Here is a 23,083-nt window from a genome sequence, read left to right on the forward strand (position 1 = left end):
CCCTGCTGTCAGGCTCACTAGCCGTGTGGTCTCGGGTAAGGTGCTAGACCTCTCTGCCTCCGCGTCCCCTTCTCTAAGAGCATTGGGCTTGCAGGGGCCGAGTGAGGGTTCAGACCAGACCTGCCGGGATGAGGAGGGGGGCCCCCTGGGTATCCGGGCCGAGGCTGGCAGCCCAGAGTACCACACCGTGGGTTCGGTTCATCTTCCGGAGGACACATAATGGGGGCCTGCGGTGGAGGTGAACCCTCCCCCGGTGATCTCACTACCACCGGGCTCCCCACCCTCGCGGCTCCTAGGACCAAGGTGGCGGCACACAGCGCTGGGCAGACTGGTCCATCCGTGCCAGGCACGGTGGCTCAGCGATGAAGGGAAATGTGCCCAGCGAAGGAGCCAGTCCCCAAAAGCATCCAGCTGTCTTACACAGCATTCTGGAAAGGACACGGCTGTAGAAATGGAGATGACGTTAGTGGTCGCTGGGGAAAGGAGGCCTTGGGGTGGTGGCAGAAGGCCACGTGAGGGTCCCTGCGGGATGGACCAGTCCTGCTCTTGTTGGGTCACCGTCACTGTCCTGGGTGGCCCTTTGTGACAAGATGTTCTGAACGGGACAAGAGTATGTGGACTGTGCTATACTGCATGGGAATCTACAACTCTCTCAAAACTGGGTTTAATTCTTCACTAGAACTTAAATTGAAATTTGAAAAGAAACAGAAGAGGCTAATTTTTTAAAGTTAAACAGAAAAAAGGGGGTGGGACCAAGGAGATGGCAGAAGTCCCAGACATGCCCAGGACAGGGTGGGGGCAGGGGCGTCTCTGTCCCCTCTGCGGGGGCCGGGCATCTCCCTCCCCCGCCCCCCTTCCGGTGCCAGCCTCCCCCTCAGCCTTCAGACAGCACCCCCCTTTCCAAATAATCCAAATAATCCTCAGACCCCTGAATAACAACACCAACAGCTAGCATTTACTGAAAGCCCAGAACAGAGAGAGGAGGGCAGAAACGCACCCACCGGCCCCCCTCCAGGTCTGACCTCCTGGGGGCGCCATACCCAGGCCTGGGCCTGAGGATAAACTGATGGACGCCCAGCCAGGGGAGCCTCCTCGCAAGAGTGGGGTCAGCCGGAGGGGAGGGGTGCAGTGGAGGGAGGCTCTGGACCCACCTCTGTCGTCCCCCGTCCCCCGTCCCCCGAGGACAGAGACCCGGGGAGCATCCCTCCCTCCCCCGCCTCCCTCCCTCCCTCCCGCCTCTCCCAAAGGGGTACAACGAGTGTCTTGGGTATCTGAGACTGACTACTGCCTGAGGGAGGCCCCAGGCTTGCTGAGAGAGCTCAGAGGTCCTGAGTCCAGCTGGGGGCTACAGATGGGGTCACGGAGGGGGCTGAGAACCCCTCTGACAGGCTCCCTGGAACTGTGGAGACCCCGTTTGTCCAAACCCAGGTAGATGAGCAGTGCCAGCACCCCCGCACTGTCAGAGGTGGGAGAGGAAGCCTGCTGTCGCAGGAAAGGCTGCTCTGATCCCTGCGCTGTTCCCTGCGGTGACAGGTGTTCACTCTGAGGTCACTGCTGCTCCCCCCAGGTCCTCCCAGGGCTTCCTGGAGCAGGTCTCAGGCTGGGACACGAGCAGAAGTCCTCTTCCCCACTAGCACTCCCCCCCCCCCCGCCCCCCCGGCTCTGGCAGCCCCACGTGAGCACTGTGTCCACAGGACTCTGGGACAGGGGCACTGGCAGAGGGACGGCCAGCCTCAGTTACTCCTCTCCGGGGAACCCTACTTTAGGCTTGGCTTTCGGAATAGCCACTCGAGGTGGTTCCCAAGTCAGGGCGCAGGGCGCGTTGCCCCAGGTTCCTCAGGGAGGGAACGAAGCCCCCAGATAGTTCCTGGCACCTGAGACCAGGGTGGGGGGCGGGACCGGAGGCTGACACCAGAGGCTCCGGTCTGGGTGTTGAGACCAGAGAGCGCCCCGCCCCCGCCCCCCCCCTCCCCCCGGCGACGTCTCACCGCACCCCTGGGCCCTGGGCTCCCGCTCCACCCTGTGAGACGGGCGGGGCGTCACAAAGGCCCGCGGTCCCCATGGCAACCCGCGGGCCTCGGAGGTGCGCGCTGGGCGCACAGTCAGCCGCGTGGTTCTCTCCGCTCCGGGAGGCAGGGCAAGTGGGCGCGCCAAGAGGCTGGGCGCGGGCCGGGGAGGCGGGCAGGTTGCTGGGGGAGGCGACGGGGGAGGTGTCTGGGGGCTTCTGGAAGGCCCGGGAGGGTGTAGGTCTGGGCGCCCGGCCCCGGGCGCAGAGCCGGCCCCTTCCCCGGAACTCACAAGCAGCCCCGCGGCGCTTTTCCGACTGACAGCCTGGGAGGCATCCCTGAACCGGTGGTCAGACCCAGGGGCCAACAGGACCCGGGCTGGGATTGCTAGAGGCACGCTTCACTGCATCCCAGTACCTTTCTGGCGGTGCCCAGGGCCTGCTCTCGTTTCTGCGCCCCTGGAAGGTGGCCTCTGGGGAGGGAGGCAGACTTGGGTCCCGACCTCACTGCCACTTAGCAGGTGTGGCCTTGGGCAGGTCACTCAACCTGTGAGCTTTCTTCATAGTTCATCCAACCCTTGGGACAACCTGAGGTCTCCCACGTGGTGCTGACCCAGCGGCTATCTCACTGCCCTGGGGGTGGCCGGGACCCGGGACACCAGCCAGATTGCTGGCACCTTCTCCAAAGAGCCCCAGCTTGCAGGGCCAATCCTTGTGTCCCGGTCCTGGAAGGACAGCTGCACCGGCCCCTCCACGGCCCCCCGGAGCTGGGAACCCAGGCAGGAGTAGCACAGAAGGAGAATCAGGCTCTGGAGTTGACGGCTGGGGTCAAACTCTGAACTGAGAGCAAACTCCGAAGCGTTTCAGCCTCGGGCGCCCCATCTGTGAGATGAGGTCAGGGGACCTTACCACTCTGAGGGGTTTTGTGTGCAGTGAGCTCGTTGAAGGTAGAGAGCGTGGACTTGGTAACTAGGAGCCGGCGCGATTATCCCTCAGAGCTGAGGCTGGGGCCACCCTGCCACCCTCGCTGGCTCCAGCCACCGACTGGCCTTGTCTCCGGGTGAGCCCTGGCACTTTGCTCTGCACCTGCAGCCAGGCATGGAAGGTGTCCGGGCCAGTGGTGTCCCCAAGGGGGAGTCTGGTGCAGCACACACAGGATCACACTGAAGCCCCTCAACTGTCCCGAGGGAGCATCTTCACCCCACTCAGACGAGGAACTGAGACCTTGGCCAGGCCACGCAGCTGGTCGGTGGGCTGGGGTTTCTGCCCCCAGAGCTCACTGTATCAGCTCCTCCCTGTGCCATCGTGATTGACCGTCAGTGGAGTGCTGGCCCCTCGGTGTCCAACACTATGCCCGCCTGCAGCCTGCCGGCCTGGCCCTCCCTCCATCAGGCTCTTTGCGGAGGGCCATGCTCTCCCCGCAAGCTCCCCTCCTCCCGGCCCAGGGGAGGACAGAGGGCCCCGTAGGGAGGGCAGTGGGCCCGAAGTCACCCCCACACACAAACGCTGCCCTGAGCGAGCCCCTGGGCGGGTGGCGGAGGCCAACTGACGTTCAGCTCACACCCCGCCCTCCACCCCTGCTCCCAGACAATGAGCTTCCAGGTGACGGGCCCGGGCCTGAACAAGACGAAGCTGGACAGTCCCCCGTCCTTCCTGGACCAGGAGGAGGCGGAGGAGGCTGACGATCCGCAGCTGCTGGAACCGGAGGTCTGGAGGACCTGCATGGAGCGCCGCACCGCCCTGCGCGGCTTCCTGACCTCCGACCTGAGCCCCCACCTGCTCCGGCGCCACCACGCCCGCACGGAGCTGCTCAAGAAATGCTCCTACTACATCGAGATCCTCCCCAAGCACCTGGCCCTGGGCGACCGGAGCCCGCTGGTGCTGCCCACCGCCATGTTCCAGCTCATCGACCCCTGGAAGTTCCAGCGCATGAAGAAGGTGGGCGCGGCCCAGACCAAGATCCAGCTTCTTCTGCTCACGGGCCTGCTGGAGCAGCTGGACCGCGGCCGCGCCGAGCTGGGCGCTCTGCTGGGGTCACCCGACCCGCAGCCCTTCCTGGCGGGCTGGGGGCTGGTGGAGCGCAGGCTGGCGGACCTGGCGGCTGTCATGGACAGCTTCCTGGCCATGACGGTGCCTGGGCGCCTGCACATGAAGCACCGCCTGGTGTCCGACGTCGGTGCCGCCAAGATCCCGCACATCCGGCTCATGCTAAGCACCAAGATGCCCGTCATGTTCGACCGAAAGGAGTCGGTGGCCCACCAGGACTGGGTCAGCCTGCGGTGGTTTGCCACCATCCAGCCGGTGGCGCCGGAGCAGTTCGAGCTCCGCTTCAAGCTGCTGGACCCGCGGACACAGCAGGAGTGCACGCAGTGTGGCATCATCCCCGTGGCCGCCTGCACCCTCGACATCCACAACCTGATGCCCAACCGCTCCTACAAGTTCACCGTCAAGAGAGCCGAGAGCTACACGCTGGTGTACGAGCCCTGGCGGGACAGCCTCACGCTGCAGACCAGGCCGGGGCCCCCCAAAGGGCCCACCCCCAGTCGGCCGGGCAAGCCAGGCCCGCCCCTGACCACGCTTTCCGAGAGATGATTTTCTAATATTTATCCACTAGCGAAGAGGAGTATAAACACACACACACACACACACACACACACACGCACGCACCATTAAAGAAGCAAACCTGCTTACGTTTTAGAGGCAGCGGCAGCCGTGTGAGTGCTTCTTCGGACTCCGGCCAGCCTCCCCTCCAGCCCCAGGCCCCCCAGGCTCCGGCCCCCTTTCCCGGGTCGGGCCCGGGGCTGGACCTTCCAGGAGAGCTGACCCCTGGAGAAAGGAGCATCGCCCCAGCGAATGGCTACCACCGCCAGGGAAGGAGAGCTTCTCCGGGGCTTTGTCGCGTGGGCCCAGCCGCTCCCACATCTCTCCTTCCCCCTCTGTCACAACAGCCCGGCTCTGCCCGTCCTTTCCTGTGTCCTTGGCCCGTCTCCAGGGGGTACAGTAATCTCGATGGGGGCAGCCATGCCCCATACTACTGCTCCCAGCTTCGCTGGAGTTGGCACCAAGGCCAAGAGGACATTTTATTTTATTTTATTGTAAAATATATGTTAAGTTTTATTTATTTTGAGAGCGGGGAGGCAGAGAGAGGGAAGGAGAATCCCAAGTAGGCTCCACACTGTCAGCACGGAGCCCAGTGTGGGGCTGGAAATCACGAACCGTGAGATCGTTGCCTCGATGGTCTGTCCTCGCCCTCCGGTGTGGTCATCTGACCACCAGTGTGGCCATCTGACCACCAGTGCGGCCAACAGCTCGTTCCCTCCCGGTCACTGCTTGGGGCGGGCGAATGCGTCTGGCTCCTGCCGCAGCTTGGCTGGGCCTGGGGCCAGGGTGGCCAGCGCCACGAGTCACGGCCGAGGGGGACTGTCGGGACGCTGACATCTCATGAGCTGCCCGCCCGCGTGCCGTGGTGGTCACTAGGACAGTGGGCCCTCTGAGAACATAGGGCAGGGTGACCAGGAGGAGGGACTCTCTCCCCCACTGGCAGAGAAGTGGTTTGGACAGAGGCAGGTTTGGACAGAGCAGGCCCCCAACTGGGCCGGAAAGGCCCCAGGACCTGCCCCCCAGCCATAGGCCATGCTCTCTGAGAGGTAGGGTGGGTCCTCCCAGGCGTCCGCAGTTGCTGACCCATTGTGTGCTGCTGAGGCATGGGTGTGCTGGCCCACATCATCCAGGGGCTCAAGTCAGACTGTCACACACTCTGTGACATCATGTGGCTATGGGGCGGACACTCCTGGATGTTCCTCAGGGTCTGGTCATCCCAAGGCTTCCGGGGGGTGGGGGGCTGGAGGGTGTTCCGGGCAGAGCCAGGGTGCTCCTAGCAAATGGCGGGTGGTGAGGCAGGGCCCAGGGTAGAGCGGACGGGGCAGGGATCAGAGATCAGGGTTTGTGCGGGGGTCACACCGTCCCACCGAGAAGGAGGCGGGCTGGGGTGGGGGGTGCCTCCAGCCCTCACCAAGGAAGGCAGCTACACAGAGGCCGGCCCCACTCAGGTCCCCGCTCTGAGACGACCGCACCGCGCCGGCCTGGGGTTCCCGAGTCTTTGAACGGCCGCACACAGGGCCAGGCGCTTTTTCTGAGCTCGGGCTCGCTGGGTTCGCTGCCTCGAACAAGATCGCCCCTAACTCGAAACCACGACTCTTCTTGGGATGAGGCTGACCCTCCACCAGCCACCGGGCTCGCGAGCGCTGCCTCTGGGCGCAGCTGCCCGTGCCCTCGGGTCGTCAACGACCCCTCCTCTGTGAAGCCCTCCCTGACTCCAGGCTGAGAGGTTCTGACTTCCTGCCTCGGGGCCCCTGTCCATCCTCCTTTCAACTGCTTTTCACCAGCCAGGAAAACTTCTCCGAGCCTGGATGGCTGCTCTTCCAGGTAAGGCCGCGTGGCCCCTCTGCAGTCCCACAGTGAACACACGGGCCTTAGAGACTCCTTTTCTCTTTGATTCTCTGTGACTTCCAATCCCTGCCAAGACCCATGCTGGCATCTAGGGAGGCCAGGGCCCTGGCCTGCCTTCCTCCGCACAGCTGGTGCTGTGGCTCTGGGGGCTCGGCCACAAGCATGCCGAGTCCTGAGTAGCTCAAGTTGGCCTGGAGGGCGTGGGCGTTGGTCCAGGGTCAGAGCCTGGACCATGCAGGACTCCAGCAGGACTGGCAGCCGCGGGGACTCTGGACTTGGACTGTGAAGCCAGCCCTGCTCGGGGTCAGAGTTCAGTAGGCAGGCCCTGCCCAAATTCCCTGGACACAGCTTGGGGCTGTAGCCCACCCTCACCAAGTCAGCCGCCCCCCGCCCCAGCCTCCTCCATTCTGGCACAGATGCCACCCCCTCACCCCACCCCCCACCCCCCACCCTCCCGGCAGGCCGAGAGCTGTGACGTGGCGACGCCAGCTTCTCCGAGCTCGCTTGTCCGGCATCTGGCTGTAATGGGCTCCTAACTCTTGACAGACTGGGTAGCCACCCTGTGACCCAAGAGGAGGGGCCACCCCTCCTTGCCCCCCAGTAAAACCTCAAACACCCAGAAGAGAGAACTTTCAGAGTGGTCTTTGTAATAAAATTATTATTCAATCATATAACACAGAGCCAAAGAAAAGATATAAAAATTGGAATGTAGACATTGGATTTGTAGAAAGCGCGGAACGCATAGACACATCCTCCCCCCTGCCCCTCCCCCGCCAGCCGAGGGTTCAGTAAGGCCACAAAGGGCACACCCCTCCTAGAGTAAGCGGCTTGTTTGCAGCAAACCCTCAGGCCGTGGGGACCGTGGAAGTGTGGGGGGGGGGGGAGTGCTGGGGTCTGGGGTGGCCTGAGGTGAGGGCTGATATTGAGGCAAGAGGTTTCCAGAAAAAGCAGGATATAAATACACCCTGAGAGGCAGGTGAAGGTCCTCAACCTTGCAAAGACAGACTCGCAGCACAGGTTGTCCTGAAGGCCCTGAAGCAGGAGCAGGCTTGAGGTTGTAAAGGGGAGGAAAGCTCAGGGTGAAGGCACAAGGCTGCCCATCCAGGGGGGGCTCAGTCCCAGCCCCACCCACACACCACAGGGTTACCGCCCAGTATAGGCGGGGCCGTGCGGGCATCTGGTTCTGCTCTGCCCTTCCTCCTGAGAGGACACAGGGCTGTGGGCCCCAGTCAGGTGGGGCAGTGATGACAGAGAAAAGGCCCTCTCTTCCAGGGAGGCCTCTTGGCCCTACGTTTGGGCCAAGGACCTTGTTCCAATAATAAAGACATTGGTTTTTGGTTTATTTAAAAACAGAAAATAGGGGCACCTGGCTGACTCGGTAGAACAGGCAACTCTTACTCTCAGGGTCATGAGTTCAAGCCCCACATTAGGCATGGAGCTTACTTTAAAGAAAGAGAGAGAGAAAGAAGGAAAGGAAGGATGGAAGGAAGGAAGGAAGGAAGGAAGGAAAGAAGGAAGGAAGGAAGGAAGGAAGGAAGGAAGGAAGGAAGGAAAAAGAAAAAAGAATAAAGAAAGGAAAAAGAAAGGAAAAGAAGGAAGGAAGGAAAGAAAGGAAAGAAAGGAAGGAAGGAAGAAGGGAAAGAAAAAGAAAAAAAGAAAGGGAAAGAAAGAAGAAAGAAAGGAAAGAAAGAGAGGAAAGGAAGGAAGAAAGAAAAGAAAGAAGTGAGAAAGGGAAAAAAGGAAAAGCTGAGCTCCACAGCCAGCGCCCAGTGTCTCAGGGATGGTGTTCAAAGACCAAAAAGTAGCCCCAGCAGGATTTCCTTCTGACCCCAAGCCTTCCTAGTAACACCAGAAGGTCCAGAGGACCTCCCCGAGCCCCTGACCCCTGAGATGTCCCCTGTCACCAGATTTCCAGATGCAAGGCTCAGCAGGGAGAGAGGGATTCTTCCTCCCCAGTGCAGGCGCACAGCACATCGGTATGGTGGGGCCTGGCCTGCTCTCTGCCCTGGGGAGAGGCCAAGACACCAGAAGGAGATTATTGCTCAGAAGTTGGCCTCAGAAACCCAGTCCGATAGGCGGGGTGGCCACAGTGCCCACCGAAGGCACATGGGATGCTCCTGAGTGGTGCCTGACTAGGGAGCCCTCAGAAGAGGGCACGGTCTTTTCCTCCAAGTCCTGGCAGCTTGAGAGCGGTGGGCAGGTGGAGAGGGCTCTTCAGGGAGACACGGCTGGCCTCTCCCGAACTCGCACCTGGTTGGCGGGCACAAGGCTCCGCTGGGCCTCGCAGAAGTCCAGGAATCTACGCCAGAGAGGGCAACAACGCAGGAGGCGGTGGTCTCCTGCAGGGGTGGGTAGAGGGGAGACGAGTCCGTGGTAGACGCCGGTCCCGCCCCAGTCCTCCCCTCCCCCAGCCAAGCAGCCACCCCCCCACCCCTACCCCAGGGAGGAGCCCTGCCCCCGCCCCGCCCCGCGCCCCCACCTCGCCCAAGAAGCCACGCCCCCAGGAGGAGCCCCGCCCCAGCCCTCCGCATCCCCAGCCAAGCAGCCACTCCCGCAGGGAGGAGCCCCGCCCCAGCCCTCTCACCTCAGCCAAGCAGCCACGCCCCCAGGGAGGAGCCCCGCCCCCGCCCTCCCCACCCCCAGCCAAGCAGCCACACCCCCAGGGAGGAGCCCCGCCCCAGCCCTCCGCCAGCCAAGCTGTCCCACCGATGAGGCAGAGCCCCTCTTGGGCCCGGGGGATGGCCACGTTCACTTGGTTGGGGTCCACAACAAAGCCCAGGAACTTCTTAAGCCAGCTCTTAGTCGGCCGCTGGTCCAGGTCACCTTCCTGGCACGTGCGGACCGTGCTCACCAGCACGTAGCGCCACTCGCTTCCTGCGCAGTTGGGCAGGCATGCTGAGGCCCCTGTCAGCTGCCGCTGACCATGCTGCTTGCATCCTCCCTCGTGACCCGCTGGCCCACGTGCCCCCTGCCCCAGAGCCACCCTCACCCTGGCTCTTGGAGATGGAGCACACAGTCACTCCGGCGACACCCTCCCGCAGGAGGCTCTTGCTGATCTCCGCAGCCTGAGCGTTGTAGGGAGTGAGAACTGCGATGTCCTTGGGGTCCACTGTCCTGCCCAGGGTCATCTGTTTGGCAATGCGGACCTGAGGGACCAAGAGGGTGTTGTCGAAGCTAACCCTGGGCACCGGAGCCTCACCTGTTGCCTCGGTTCCTCTGCCTCCTCCTCCAGGAAGCCCTCCGTGACCAAGGGGCAGCAGGAAAGTCCTCACCGACACTCACCACCTCTGTTACCTCCTCCAGGTTGGCCTTGGAGTTTTCATTCCCTTCGTCTGTGGACACCAGTAGGCTCTGTTCATGGCCTTGCACGTGGCCAAAAATGACAGGGCAGCTCTCCTTGTCAATGTGGCCTAGGATGCTGGGTGGCCGCCTCAGGCCCTGCCAGGTCTTCAGCTTCCCATTGTAGAACTCCATGGACGGGAAGGTACAGATGCCCTCGTGCTGCAAGGCAGGGCATAAGCCAGAGCAGGTCCCCTGTCCACCTGTCCTGGGGCCGAGGGCCGGGGTCTCGGGGGGGCCTGCTGTGGCCCCAGGACAAGGCCAGGGTGGACACAGGAAGTAGGGGTGTGGGCAGCAGCACCTGTGGCACCCCTGGCCTCGGGTCACATCTTGGGCGGGAGGGGCAGAGGCTGGGACGGGCTTACCATGCGGTACTGTATGTCCAACATGTAGGCCTCCGTGTGATACCTCTCGAAGAGAGACCGGTTCAGCCCCAGATTTTGCAGCTGCTCATTCTTGACCACAGGCCGCAGCTGCTTGTGGTCCCCGAGAAGAACCACCTGGAGGGACAGGCAGGTGTGGTCCTGACACCCCCCCAGACCCAGAGGTACCCGGCTCCGTGGCCGCTGCCACTCGGCCATGCCTGCGGTGCTGCCCTCTTAGGCGAAAGACCACGCCAGGGACGCCTGCCTGGGGCTTCCGGCTCCCTGCCCGCCTCACTCACCTTCTCAGCCTTCGAGAACTTCACCAGCGGGATGAGGGTCTCAGGCTCTGTGGCCATGCCGGCCTCATCGATAAGGATCTGCCGGACGTCGAGCTTCTTGAGGCCGGCCAGGGCCGCGCATGAGCACGTGCACGGGATGACTGTGTGCCGGTCCAGCTCGAACTTCCGTGCCTTCCCCAGGACATTCCTGTACCTGCGTGCGGTCACCGTGTGGTCATCCGGGGACACCGTTTCCCCCTCCCCCCTCCCTCTGCCACCTCCACGGCAGAGGACAGACTCCACGCCCCTAACTGCTTACCAGCTGAGATCCTCCTTGGAAAAGATCTCCCCTTTCTGCAGCCGGGCGTCAAGCGCCCTGATGTCTGGTGCATAGGGGTTGGAAGCCTGCCGGATCCTGTGGTGCAGGGTGATGCTCCTGGGGTGCGGGGGGACATCCGTGAAGCCCCGCGTTAACCCCTGTCCGAGACAGGACGGTGGGGCCTTTTGCCTCCACCCACAGGCAGACAGCAGAGAGACCGCACCTGAGCATCGGGTTGGGACTGCCCTCCCGGGGGCTCTTCTTGGGCAGACGCCTGCCGCCCACACCCGGCATCGGGAAGTCCGCAGCCTCCGCCTGCTCACTGTACACTCGAAGGGGCCTCAGCTCCGTTCTCCTGCTCAGGAGCAGTCCTGGGGGCAGCGGGGCATGAGGGACCGTTCCCCGGGGCCAGCACCCCCAGGCAGAGCCCCCACACCACCAGCCCAGCGCACCTGCCAGGACGTCCACCGACTTGTTAGAGGGGCCGCAGTACAAGATGCAGGGGCCCCCCGGCTGCTTCTCCTCACTGGGGGGGGGGGCACAGGCCCCCACCTGCTCCTCGCTTGATTTGTGAAACCGGAACACAACGTGGAAGCCCACCGCCGTCTTCCCTGCGCCTGCGGGCAGAGGGCACCATGAACAGGGTCCCCCGGGCCCGCTCCGGGCAGCCAGAAGCAGCACCTCCACCGGCGTGAGCCCCACCTGGAGGGCCCTGGACCACAGTGAACTGCTTCTTCAGAGCCTCCCTGATGGCCCCATTCTGGCTGGGGTTCAGCGTGTGGCGGCCTCCGGGGAGGTCGAACGTCTGTTTCTCCAGGAGCCTGCCGTAGGTCCCTAAAGAAGGGCCGGGCCTCCCTGAGCAGGGGCCCAGGGCAGGGCTCAGGCACGACGAAGGGACATGGGGGAAGCCGGAGGGACCTACCCCGGCACAGGGTCTGCTGGCAGTGCGGAGGGATGGGCTGGCCCAGGGCAACGCTGATGACCAGCGGGGACGCGTCCTTCAGCCCACACACGGCTTCTTCCCTGCGGCTGGGGGCAGGTGGCAATGAGGGTGGACACCGGAACCTCCACGGGACTCCCCCTGGGGAGGGGCCGCAGCCCCACCAGCTACGCCCTACCAGCCGAGGGAACCCAGAGTGTTCTCCACCCGCCCCACCCACCGGCCTCTCCCTGTGGAGGCCACTCACATGTCAGGAAGCTGCTTGGGCAGCACCTCGACGGTGAATGGGGTGCCGGGCCTCAGCACCTCTTCTGGAACCTTCTCCATGGCCATGTGCTGGATGGAGAAGTGCACCCGCTTGGGGATCTCCTGCCGGTCCGCCTGGCTCTCTCTCAGGTCCCAGTCTTCTGTCAGCCTGTGGGCCACCCACGTGTACGTGTCGGGGTCGATGCTCAGGAAGGGCCCAAGGCTGCTGGGCCCGGAGGACGACGGGGCGGCCGGGGGAGGCTGGCCGGGTCCGGCACCGGGCCCAGCCGGCAGCCCCTCGAGCCGGACGCACAGGTAGCAGTGCCTGGAGCTGAGGTCGATACAGTGCTCGCTGAGGAAGGAGGTTTCCAGGCAGAAGGCGCCCCGCAGCCGCCCCTGCGACGTGCGCTCCCAAGAGACACGCACGTGCTGCAGCGTGACCGAGTCATTCTCCGAGACGGCGCTGGTGGCCGCCTCCAGGGGGCAGAAGGGCCCCCACACGCGGCAGTGCTCGCCCACGTCCGAACACCGGTCCCGCCCCCCCCCCTCCCCCCCGAGAAGCAGTCGCCTGGCCTCTCCACGTGCTCCAGGCAGAGGGTGAGGCCGGGGGCCACGGTCCACAGCTGCAGGGTCGGTGCCAGGAACCCGTGCTGCAGGCTGGCGCTGAGCTGCACCTGCAGCGTGTCCCCCGCGCCCAGCTCCCGGGCCACCTCCACAAAGTGGCCACAGTGGCTGCGCCGCACCCGCCCCAGCTCCCGCCGCGGGGGCTCCGCCGCACCTCGCTCCTGCACCAGGGCGGCCGCCTCGGGCCACCGCTGCTCCTCCACCAGCCGCGGCAGCTGTTGCCACGGGTCGGCGTCCACAGGCCAGGCGTGCGGGTCCAGCAGGGTGCCGGGCGGCGGGCAGCACGGCCCGCCCTCCTGCACCGAGTAGACGTGGCGCCGCCACGAAAGCCACAGGCCCGGCCGCCTCGCCAGGCAGCAGGGGTGCTCGGCCAGCTGCAGGGCGCGGTAGAAGATAGGGCAGGGGTCGGGCAGGGTCTGGCGGTCGGCTGGGAAGAGCAGCCTGAAGCAGCGGGCGCCCGCCTCCACGTCCACCACGAAGCCCAGCTCGCTGCGCGACTGGGTCTCGAGCTGTACCGCCAGGTGCAGGCTCCGGGCCCGGCGCTGGCAGCTCTGGGCGCGCCCGCGCCGGTAGCTGAAGTCGCGGCACGGCCCGCCGGTGCCCCGGGCGGAGTAGGCGGAGCCGCCGTGGCCCAGCGCCCGCAGGGTCAGCCGCTGCAGCAGCCCGTCCAGGTTCCTGCGGATGGGGGAGGCGGCCCACGTGTAGCGGTCCACCTGCAGCGCGTAGTGGCCGGCCACTGGCCGGCCGCCCTCGCGGGAGCGGCCGAACACGGAGCGGCCGGGGCCTTGCGGAGGTCGGGGCCCACGGGCGCCAGAGGCGGGTGCACGGCGTCCGTGGTGACGAGGTCCGCCAGGCGGTCGCCGTCGTGGGCGCGGGCTGCCAGCGCAGCGGCGTGACCGTCCGCGTGCGCTCGCTGCTCACCAGGAGCTCGGCCACCAGGCTGTTGAACTGGATCATGTACTCTTTGACCACGACGCGGGCCGCACGGAAGCCCAGCGCGCAGTCCTCGGTCGGCTGCTCGTAGTGGGAGTCCGCCTGCAGGCGGCGCCGGCGCAGCACCCGGGACAAGTGGCACGCGGCCGCGACGCAGGCGTCCACGGAGTCCAGCTGGGCCGGCAGCTCCCGGCCCGCACCCGGGTGCCTCTCGATCGCGCGCTCGGCCTCCTCGTACGACAGCCGGCGGTCAGAGCGGATCACGGAGGGCGCGAAGCGCGGGCGTTTGAGCTGGTCGCTGCCCTTCTCAACGGTGAGGAAGAGGGAGATGGCCAAGCGGTCCTGGCCCGGCAGGAGGCTGAGCACATCCTGGCGGAGGCTGTCGGGCAGCATGGGCACCGGCTCCCGGTCGGGGGCGTAGAACGTGGTGCCCCGCCTGCGGGCCTCCACGTCCAGGGCCCCGTCCCTGGGGACAGAGCTGGCCACGTCGGCGATGTGCACGGCCACCTCGTACCTGGGGCCCAGATCTCGGACGCTGAGGGCGTCGTCCAGGTAGCGGGCGCCCCGGGGGTCCACGGTGAAGGTCAGGAAGCCGCGGCAGTCCTCCCGGCGGCCGGGTGCCCGGTGCTTCTTCGAGGCCCTGCAGGCGGAGGCCGGCTCCGGCGGGGGCTCCCCCGGGCCGTGCTCCAGGTCCAGGACGCGGGGGCCCCGCTCCCAGGTGCTGGCCTCAGGCAGCACCTCCAGGACGATGCCCAGCGGGTAGTAGAAACGCTGCCGCCACAGGACGATGCGCACGCGGAAGAGCCGGCTGCTCCGCGCCTCGGCGGTGAGCCGCTCGTGCCCCACGCGCTGCACGCGGCCCTGCAGGACGCGGCGGATGGGCACCCGCAGGGGGTCTTTCAACTCGGCCACGAAGATCTTCGTCACGGAGCCGTCGATGGGGGTCATGATGCGGGGGTCCCACTCGTCCATGCGGCACACGAACACCAGCTCCCGGTGCTTCCTCTTCAGCACGCCCACCACGCGGCCCTGCGGCCTCCCTGAGGCGCCTCTGTCTCCGCCCAGGACCTCCACCAGCACCTCGTCCCCGCTGAAGGCCATCCCACAGCGCAAGCGGCCCCTGACCTGGATGGGGCCGGGGTCCACGCCGTCCAGCGGGACGGCCGTCGCCCGCTCAAAGGTCTCCTGCACGAAGGCACAGTGGCGGTACAGCTCGGGCTGCGAGCGGAGAAGTTTCTGCAGCTTGGCCCGCGGCAGGTTCGTGTACCCCCAGGCCTGGTGCGGGGACTCGGACCTGGCCACGGTGTCCAGAAGCCCATCTTCCCGGACGGTCACCGTCACGTTCCGGCCTTCGTCCAGGAGCTCCTGCAGGATGGAGTCATCGGCGTTGAGCTCGCTGTCAGGCCAGAAGTCGGACTCGGAGTCCTCAGGGTCCTCGGGGTCCCTGCCTTCCGTGGCCATCAGCCCTGCTCCCGCATCCCCGGGGGCCACGTCGACCCTTGCTGAGCTCTCTGCTGATGTCGTGTCCTCCACCTCCGTGTCCCCCGCCGCTGGGCGCCCCCCGGCCGCAGACCCCGACGCTGTATCCCCAGCCTCTGCCGCCTGTGTGGCCGTGTCTCCCGCCGCCGTGGTCCCGGACAGGAAGGTACCGCCTTTGGCCACCGCCCCTGGCTCCACCTTTTCCACGGCTATGCGTGCTGCAGCTGGGCCCTCGGCTGCCCCCTCCTGGGGGACAGTGCCCTGCGCCACAGCTGACAGCATTGGCTCTGCTCCGAGGGCCCAGTGCCGCCTGTGGACCACGGCCTGCTCGATGTGCCCCAGCGACAGGCCCTCGGGGCAGACGCTGCGATGCTTCACACACTCACAGATGAAGCTCTTCCACAACTTGCTGCAGGCCCCGAAGGAGCAGAGGGCCACGGCGTCACCCACAGCCACCAGCTGGGACTGGGCGTGGGTCATGACGGTGTTGAGCACGCGGGCGTCCGTGAAGAAGCCCAGGGCAGGGGCCTCGGGGCTCCGCAGGCTGTGCGGGCTGTGCACGGTGCTCAGCACCACCACCCGGAACTCGCGCCCTGCGAGGGGGTGCCGTCAGGCCGGGCCGGGCTCGAGGGGGGCCCCCCGCCCTGCCCGCCCCGCCCCCAGCACCCAGCACCCAGCACCCACCTGGCAGGACCTCGAAGCTGCCCACGGACACCTGGCCCAAGTCCCTCTTCCTCAGTTCCTGCCTTAGTGCGCTCACCTGGAGACACACGGCCGGAGCAGCAGGCCCGGGTGAGCGCTCTGTGTGCCGTGAGGGTCCCCGGCAAGGGTGGGACACTGGCCCCCGCACCCTGGTGCCCTCGAGCCGCCCGGCCCTGGCACCAATCACATGGTGTCTGGAAGATTAAGTCCACGGCCACCCTCGCAGAGGCTGAGAAGGCCCACTGGGGCGGGGGCGCGCGGGTCCCCCAGACCACACAGGGACCCCCCACCCCTCCTCTGAGCTGCTCCGACGGGAGTGGGGAAGGGGGGCTGTCCCGGTGGCCGGGGCTTACCTGGGCGCCGTGGGACACCACACAGATGTGCCTCTGCTCCCGGCGGCCCCAGCAGTGGGGCCAGGAGGCATAGATCTCCTGCACCTTGGCGATGACCTGGGCAATCTCGGCTGTGTTGAGCCAGGACGTCCTTGACACGTCACGCTCAGGGTTGCCCGCCACGTGGCAGAACGCGAGCGGGTAGTGCTGGGGGTGGCGAGGAACCTTGCCACTGGCGTGGATGGGGCTGCCCTTGGCCACGTAGAAGTGACGCGAGACGAAGCTGAGGATGGCCTCGGTGCTGCGGTAGTTCTGGTGGAAGATGACGCGGCTGCGCCGGGCCACCTCGTGCGCCTCCTGCTGGTAGTGCTGGAAGAGGCGGTACAGCAGCGTGTGCCCGGCCGCCTGGGCCCTGGGCCGGGGCCACGCTGAAGAGCTTGGGCGCGACCTGCATGTGGTCGCCGGCCAGCACCACGCGGGTGCGGGGCGTGGCGTAGCGCAGCGGGGTGAGGGCCTCGCACTCCAGCATCTGGGCGGCCTCGTCGATGAGGATGTGCGAGAAGAAGCCGGCAGGCACCCTGAGCTCGCGGGCCTGGGAGGTGGTGGTGATGACGATGCGGTGCCTCTCCAGCTCCGCCCGCGTTGGGAGGCGGAAGGCCCGGCCGTCCTCCGTCAGGCAGCAGTACCGCAGCGTGGCCGCGTCCGTCTGGCTGGGTGGGCGGTCCGTGTACATCACCCGCAGCGGGGTGGCCTCAGGGTGGCCGCTGCTGACGTGGCCATGGAAATGCTCCTCGATGTAGATGTCGGCCGCACTGAGGGGACAAGGGCCCACGGGGCCTCAGCTGCCGTCCGCTAAGACACCTACAGTGAGCCCAGCCCAGCCCGGATGCCAGGAATTCAAGAGAGGCAGACAGACCTGTGTCCTGCCCCCACGGAGCGTAAACGTCAGTGGAGGGGACAGACAGACAGAGAGACAGGGAAGGTCAGAGCCGGACGAGGGGAGACGGCGACGGCACAGAGGGTCTACGTGGTCAGGGAGGGCTTCCTGGGGGGGGGGGGGGTGAAAGAGCTGGCCGTGCAGAGAGGCAGAGAAGGGAACAGCCGGGCCACTGCCCGAGGCAGCCCAGGGTGGCCAGAGGCTGCGGCTGGCCCTGAGCTCAGCTCCCAGTTGGCTGTCAGTGGGCGAGCAGTAAGGTTGGGCGTGGCTGGAAGGGGCCCTGAGGCCAGCGCGTCCTGGGGACGCGTCACAGCTCTGGGGCATCTCAGAGACCCAGGGACCCCCAGGCCCACCCCGGGAGGAGTGGTGGGGGGGAGGGCTCTGCCCAAGCAGCAGGAAGTGTTGGGAGCTGAGAAAACCATACTGACCGCGGGAGACAATCACAGCTGAGACAAGAGTCTGTGTTTCTCTGAAAGACCACAGCAGAGCCCCCCTCTCCCCGGGGAAGTGCCAGATGGGCCATGCCGGACCCCCTACCCGCTGCTCTCTCTGGCTCGGGGCCTTTGTGGAGGCACCCGCCCCTCCCCCAAACAGCAGACCCTGACCCCCCGGGGCACCCTGTGCTGGGCCTGAAGCACAAACGTCCCCTGTCCCTTTCGGCCCAGGACCAGTCAGCTATCAGGGAGAGTCCCGGGGATCGGAGTGACCCTGACGCAGCCCAAGGGCTGCACCGTGCTCCCCCCCCCGCCCCCCTCCCCCCAGCATGCGCAGAGCAGCCAGAGGAGGAAGCTCCGCCAGGCAATCCCGGCAGGTCTCCTCTGGAACCAGCTGCCCGGACCTCCAGGGAACCTGAGAACCCGGGCTCCCCTTCTCCTGCAGTGACACCCCCACAGCGGTGCCCTCGCCCCAGCCCAGGAAGCAGGTGGCGGGCAGGTCCCAGGGGTGGCTCCGGGCTCACCCGTTGGTGTGCGTGCAGATGAGCACCTTGGTGTGCGGCTGCCGGATGACCTCCAGGGAGGCCGCGGCCAGCGTGTAGGTCTTGCCGGTGCCGAAAGGGCCGTAGAGCAGCAGCAGGGCGACGGGCCGCACGCCCCTGGGGCTGCTGCCCGCGACGAACGCCACCGCCAACTTCTGCTTCTGGTTGCCGCGCAGCACGGGCAGGGCGGGCAGGGGGCGCGGCAGCTCACAGGCCGGCAGGTGGGGCAGCACCAGGCGCTCCTCAGGCGGCGCGTCCACCGCCTGGTGCCAGAAGCGGAAGGTCAGCGGGTCGGCCTGGAACTGCACCTCCAGGACGGGGCTGGTGTCGGGCTGCAGACCCAGGGCCGCGCAGCAGCAGCCACAGCGCCCTCTCCGAGCCGGCCTGGGCCTCCAGCCGCGCTTCGAACACCGTGTCGTCAGGGGCGGGCACGGGGGCCACCAGGGCGGTGCGGACCGCCCGGCTCAGCAGAAAGCCCTGGTCTGTGTCTGGCGTCAGAGGGGAGGGCGTGGGCACCTCGGCCTAGAGGGCCTCCGGCGGCGGGAAGACCATGCCCAGGGCCGGCGTCTCCAGTACTGTCCTCAGGGGCCCCGGGCCCCGGAAGTTCAGCCTGGCGGGCAGGACAGGGGCCAGCCGGCCGGGGCCACGGCTCTGCGGCCGACGCCCCGGCGCCACCGCCCGCCCGCCCGCCGGCCCACACTCACTTGGCCACCAGCTCCTGCCGAACGGCTTCCTCCTCGTAGAGAAACTGGTGCACCCTCTGCCGGTAGTTGGTGCGGGAGATGGGACCTGGGGCCAGGCCGCCGGGGCTGAAGTCCAGGGCCGGGTCAGGCACCTTGTACTTGGCCAGCAGGGCCACCTGCTCGGCGGTCCGCTCCACGCCAGGCACCACGTGGCGGCTGCCGCCGTGCCAGCGCTGCAGCGCCTCGGGGCGGCCGCGTGCCGGCCCCCCCCCCCCCCCCGGGAGCCCCGGGCCCTGCGCCTGGCCCAGCCGCAGCACCAGCTTCCGCAGCAGCGCCGGCCTGCGGCCAAAGTCGAAGACCACCCACTGCTCGAAGGAGCCGAAGGAGGTGCTCTGCACGCGCACCTCCACCTGGAACCTGGCCGGCGGGGCCGCCGGCACGCGGAAGCGCTCGCCCCGTGCGCAGAGCCGGCCCGGCGGGAGGCAGGGCGCCGCCAGCGAGAAGTCTGCTCCCAGCTCCTGCTTGAGCAGCGCCACGTGTGCAGCAGGGGCTCCTGGGGGAGGGACTCGATGGCCAGGTGGCCCCTGGACCCCGCCCAGCGGTCAGAGACCAGAGTCCACCCTGCCGTGCTCCCAGAGGGGTGCTCGGCCCGTCCGAACCTCGGGGTTCGCCCCTGCAAGGGGGTCACCGAGCTGGCCCGGGCGGCCCCCACGGACGCCGAGCAAGCTAACGGTGCAGCACAGGACGCTCAGGGCGCAGGTGGTAACCGGCCCGGTCCTCGTTCTCTGTGCCGGAGAAGGGCAGGCTCCGTGCTGGGGGCACCGCCCCTGGGGGTCCACGGGGCAGAGGCGTGGCGGGCAGCCTTGGAAGCAGCGGGCACAGAGCAGCTGGAAGCGGCCGCCGTACTCGGCACGGATGGCGTCGGCCGGGCTGCGCGGGTCGCCCTGGGCCCCGCTGCCCTGCAGCTCGCGCTTGAGCCACAGGCGCCGGACGTCGTGCTCGCGCTCGAAGGTCCAGACCCGCGCCTCCCCCGGGCTCCGGGCAAACGCGCACTGGTGGTGGTGGCGCCGGCAGCCCAGCCCCGGGCTATAGTAGCGGCACACTTCGTAGCGGGCGGGCCGCGGGAAGCTGGGCCGGCGGTCCACCTTGCGCCAGACGTGCTTCTCGGTGGCTCGCTTGAAGCGGGCCAGCAGGATCTCGTGGCGACGGCTGTGCTCTACCCTGCGCAGGAGGTAGGTGCTCTCGTTGAGCCGCTGAGTGCACTGGGAGCAGCCCAGACACAGGTCCAGCTGGGCGCACAGCCTGGCCAGGGACAGCTCCTTGGCGGCCGCCGAGCTGCTGGGTGGTGGGCCAGACCCTGGGGACGCCATCTCTGGCCTGGCTCTGTGGCGTAGCGTCCGAGGCTCACGGGTTCAGCCGGCGGTCTGGGGCTGTTCGCTCATGAGGAGGAGTCTGGAACGGGAGCAGCAGGGAGCAAGGTCGGGTCCCGAGGCCAGGAGGTCCACATGCGCCCAGGTGGGGGCTCAAACACACTCTGCCTCTCGGTCAGGCAGGGGCAGAGGAAACAGAAGCAGGGAGAACCCCGTCCCCCAGATGGGAGGAGAGGGCTGGTAGGTCCAAGGAGCTGGGCCCCATTGACCTTGACCCAACCAAGACCCCTCCCCTTCTGAAAGGTCTCTGGGCCCTGCTCAAAAGGAGCCAGCTGGCTGGCCAGTGGGAGGGAGGTTGCCCCGGCGACAGGAGCCCTGCAGGCTGGCAGAGGCTCTGGAGGCCCCTGGAGGCTTGGGGCTCCCCGGCAGCCTCCCGCTAGGGCCCTTGTATTGAAACGCTCGCTCCTGGAGCACTGACTCATCTGAACACAGCACCTCCCTGTTCTGTGAGATGGTGCACCCTGCACCTGCCTACGAGGGGAGACTGGGCTCCTCCCCGTGGGGGCAGGGGCGGAGGCAGGCGGAACCTTTCAGAGGCCGGCCCTGCCAGACAGGACAGGACAGGACAGGACGGCACATTTTCCTCCCAGAGGAAACAGGGATGCCCAGGATCTAGAACTTTCACAGGAAACTTTGAGGACAACACAAAGACGTTTTAAAAGGAAATGATTGCAGCCCCAGCCTTGAGCGGGAGAACCCACCCCACTCCAAAGTGAGTCTTGAGTCCACCTCCAGAGGGACCAGGGTGAGAACCCAGAGCCAGGTGGATATTCAGAAATAGGAGGACCTAAAGGGGTCCGGACTTGGGGTCCAGAGATCACGGCCCCTCCCCAGGCGGCCAGTGTCGCGGCTTCTCGGGGCTGGGGGCTCAGAGGTAGCTTCTGGGTCCCCCCACCACCTCACCACCCCAGCACCCCCTCGGGCGGGGTGCGGCCTCCCCTCCTCTCCCTCTCGCACGGGGATCCCACAAAAGCCGGAGCCTGGAGGGCACTGGGCAGCCGCCACCTGGCGGGGGAAACCCCAAGCCCGGCCCCCAGCCCCCTGTTCACCCTCCCGGCCGCCCCCGCCCCACTCACCCTCCGCGATCCTGTCTTCCCCGCAGCCCGGTACACCGTCCACCGTCCCCGCCCCGCCAAGCGATCACTTTCGATTCTGCCCCCAGGGTGACTCCAAGCGCTGACGCCCCATCGCGGAAATTACCTCACCGCCCCCCACCCCGCCCCCGGCACCGCCCTCAAGTGACAGCTCGTCTCCCCGCCCCCGGTGAGGCCCCGGAGCGGCTGCGACCCCCGCCTCTCGGCCCAGTGTCCGGAGCGCACAGACCCGCCCACCCGCGCGGCGCCTGGGGCTCGGGGAGGATGGGATCCTCCGAGGTTGGCAAGCCGTCCCCTGGGGCGGGGAGCGGGAGGGCGGGTGGAGAAAACCAGAAAACAAGAAATCAGAGCAAAGGGGGAAGGTGGCCCCAAGAGCCCCGGTGGGTGGCCGCTGACTGACCCCGGCAGCAGAGACCTGAGCCACAGCGCACCTGCAGGGAGAGGGCCGACGGCTGGGGCGGTGACCCTTTCCTAACGGGCTCCATCCAGTCTAGGTCAGAGGGGACCTGCCTTCTTACCTGGCGATGACTCTGGAGTTCTCTCCAGCCCCTTAAAATACTCAGGACATGTTTGGCCCATGCCAGCACCAGGACCGAGGGAGAGCTTCCCCCTTCTAGACGCAGGAAGCGTCAGGAGAATTGTGCAGCTTAATCGCATTTGACCCCGCAACTTTCCCTTGAGGGAAACAGGTCTCCCTTGAGGAAACAGGCACCGTGGTCACTGGCTGAGGTTCAGCAGCTAGCAGCTAGCAAAGCACCCGATCCCCCCACCATTACCTGACGTGACCCCAAGGACCCTTGCTTCCTAGATTCATATCCCTGTAGAGTCTCCTTGAACAATGAAGAGAGCTAAACCGTGGCAGCAGTGTGACGGCTGAGGCCGCGTCACAGTACACGGTGCTTCCTCCCCGCTCTCAGGCCGACTGTGGGGGAAGCCAGCCTCCACGGTGGGGGGGCACTCAAGCAGCGGCCTGTGGAGAGTCCCATGCCAAGAAGGACGGAGGCCTCCCGCCCAACCCGGACCGGTAGTTGGGAACGTGTGTGAGTCACCCTGCGAGGAGACCCTCCAGGTGAGTGCAGCCTCGTGAGAGCCCCCACGCGTGAGCCACCAGCTAAGCCACTTCAGCCATGAGCTAACCGACGTTTAATGTTGTTTTAGGTCACAAAGTCTGGGGGTGATCCCTCACACAGCAATGGAGACCTGATACAGCAATATTGTTCCTCAGTGAAACCCACCTCTATGGAGCCAAGGTCAGCGTCGTGTTGGGAGCGGCCAGTCAGGAAGTCGGCCGGCTGCACCATTAGCAATCACACCAGAAGACTTGAGATACACAGCGTCAAGTCAGAGGACAAAATAGAGGAGATATTCCATAAGCAATGGCAACAAAAGGCCCAGGGATGAGCTTAACAAGAAATATGCAGGAAAACTGAAACGTTCCCAACAGACACCGTAGAAACTGGACCAGAATACCACATTCTTGGATGAGGGACTTAACATCGCATAAAGACATTAATCCTGGGGCGCCTGGGTGGCGCAGTCGGTTAAGCGTCCGACTTCAGCCAGGTCACGATCTCGCGGTCCGTGAGTTCGAGCCCCGCGTCAGGCTCTGGGCCGATGGCTCGGAGCCTGGAGCCTGTTTCCGGTTCTGTGTCTCCCTCTCTCTCTGCCCCTCCCCCGTTCATGCTATGTCTCTCTCTGTCCCAAAAATAAATAAAAAACGTTGAAAAAAAAAAATTTAAAAAAAAAAAAAAAAAAAAAAAAAAGACATTAATCCTTCCTAAACTTATGTATGGATTTAATACCATCTCAGTAAACATACAAGGAAGAATCAGGGGTAGACGTGCTCGTTTTAACTCATTAAGGAAAGCATAACACAAACAAGCAAGAAGAGGAGGGAGGATTATGCCAAAGAAGGAGTCACAAAAACTGAAGAAGGGAAACAGTCCCAAACT

At 65.8% G+C, this 23,083-nt stretch overlaps 3 protein-coding genes across 5 annotated transcripts; 1 reads left to right on the forward strand and 2 right to left on the reverse strand.

Annotated features, from left to right (window-relative positions):
- Positions 1–2,036: 2,036 nt before the first annotated feature.
- On the forward strand, positions 2,037–4,708 carry FNDC11 (fibronectin type III domain containing 11). Of its 3 annotated transcripts, none has more exons than XM_058686234.1 (2): positions 2,037–2,137; positions 3,593–4,708. In XM_058686234.1, exon 2 carries the CDS (start codon positions 3,596–3,598, stop codon positions 4,595–4,597), a length of 1,002 nt encoding a protein of 333 aa, XP_058542217.1. In that variant the 5' UTR covers positions 2,037–2,137; positions 3,593–3,595; the 3' UTR covers positions 4,598–4,708. The 3 variants fall into 3 exon arrangements, with proteins under 3 accessions (XP_058542217.1, XP_058542218.1, XP_058542219.1); XM_058686235.1 differs by lacking the exon at positions 2,037–2,137 and adding an exon at positions 2,193–3,250; XM_058686236.1 differs by lacking the exon at positions 2,037–2,137 and adding an exon at positions 2,193–3,065.
- A 3,402-nt stretch (positions 4,709–8,110) lies between these two features.
- HELZ2 (helicase with zinc finger 2) lies at positions 8,111–19,209 on the reverse strand (the record flags this gene model as incomplete). Its single annotated transcript, XM_058686421.1, is given in 21 exon segments — positions 8,111–8,793; positions 9,161–9,328; positions 9,444–9,600; positions 9,737–9,955; positions 10,159–10,293; positions 10,458–10,650; positions 10,756–10,872; positions 10,979–11,126; positions 11,208–11,372; positions 11,458–11,589; positions 11,678–11,784; positions 11,943–12,492; positions 12,495–13,346; positions 13,349–13,432; positions 13,435–15,570; positions 15,662–15,737; positions 16,033–16,425; positions 16,427–16,823; positions 17,907–18,281; positions 18,283–18,534; positions 18,629–19,209. Coding segments are annotated over 21 exon segments (7,362 nt in total), but the record flags the coding sequence as incomplete, so codon positions are not given.
- On the reverse strand, positions 19,210–21,242 carry LOC131486377 (helicase with zinc finger domain 2-like). Its single transcript, XM_058686423.1, has 2 exons — positions 21,114–21,242; positions 19,210–20,059 (listed from the first exon to the last, which is right to left on the reverse strand). Exon 2 carries the CDS (start codon positions 19,975–19,977, stop codon positions 19,210–19,212), a length of 768 nt encoding a protein of 255 aa, XP_058542406.1. The 5' UTR covers positions 19,978–20,059; positions 21,114–21,242.
- Between the last annotated feature and the right edge of the window lie 1,841 nt (positions 21,243–23,083).

Source organism: Neofelis nebulosa, chromosome 9 (assembly GCF_028018385.1).
Source record: "Neofelis nebulosa isolate mNeoNeb1 chromosome 9, mNeoNeb1.pri, whole genome shotgun sequence".
In the NCBI taxonomy this organism is placed as follows: domain Eukaryota; kingdom Metazoa; phylum Chordata; class Mammalia; order Carnivora; family Felidae; genus Neofelis; species Neofelis nebulosa.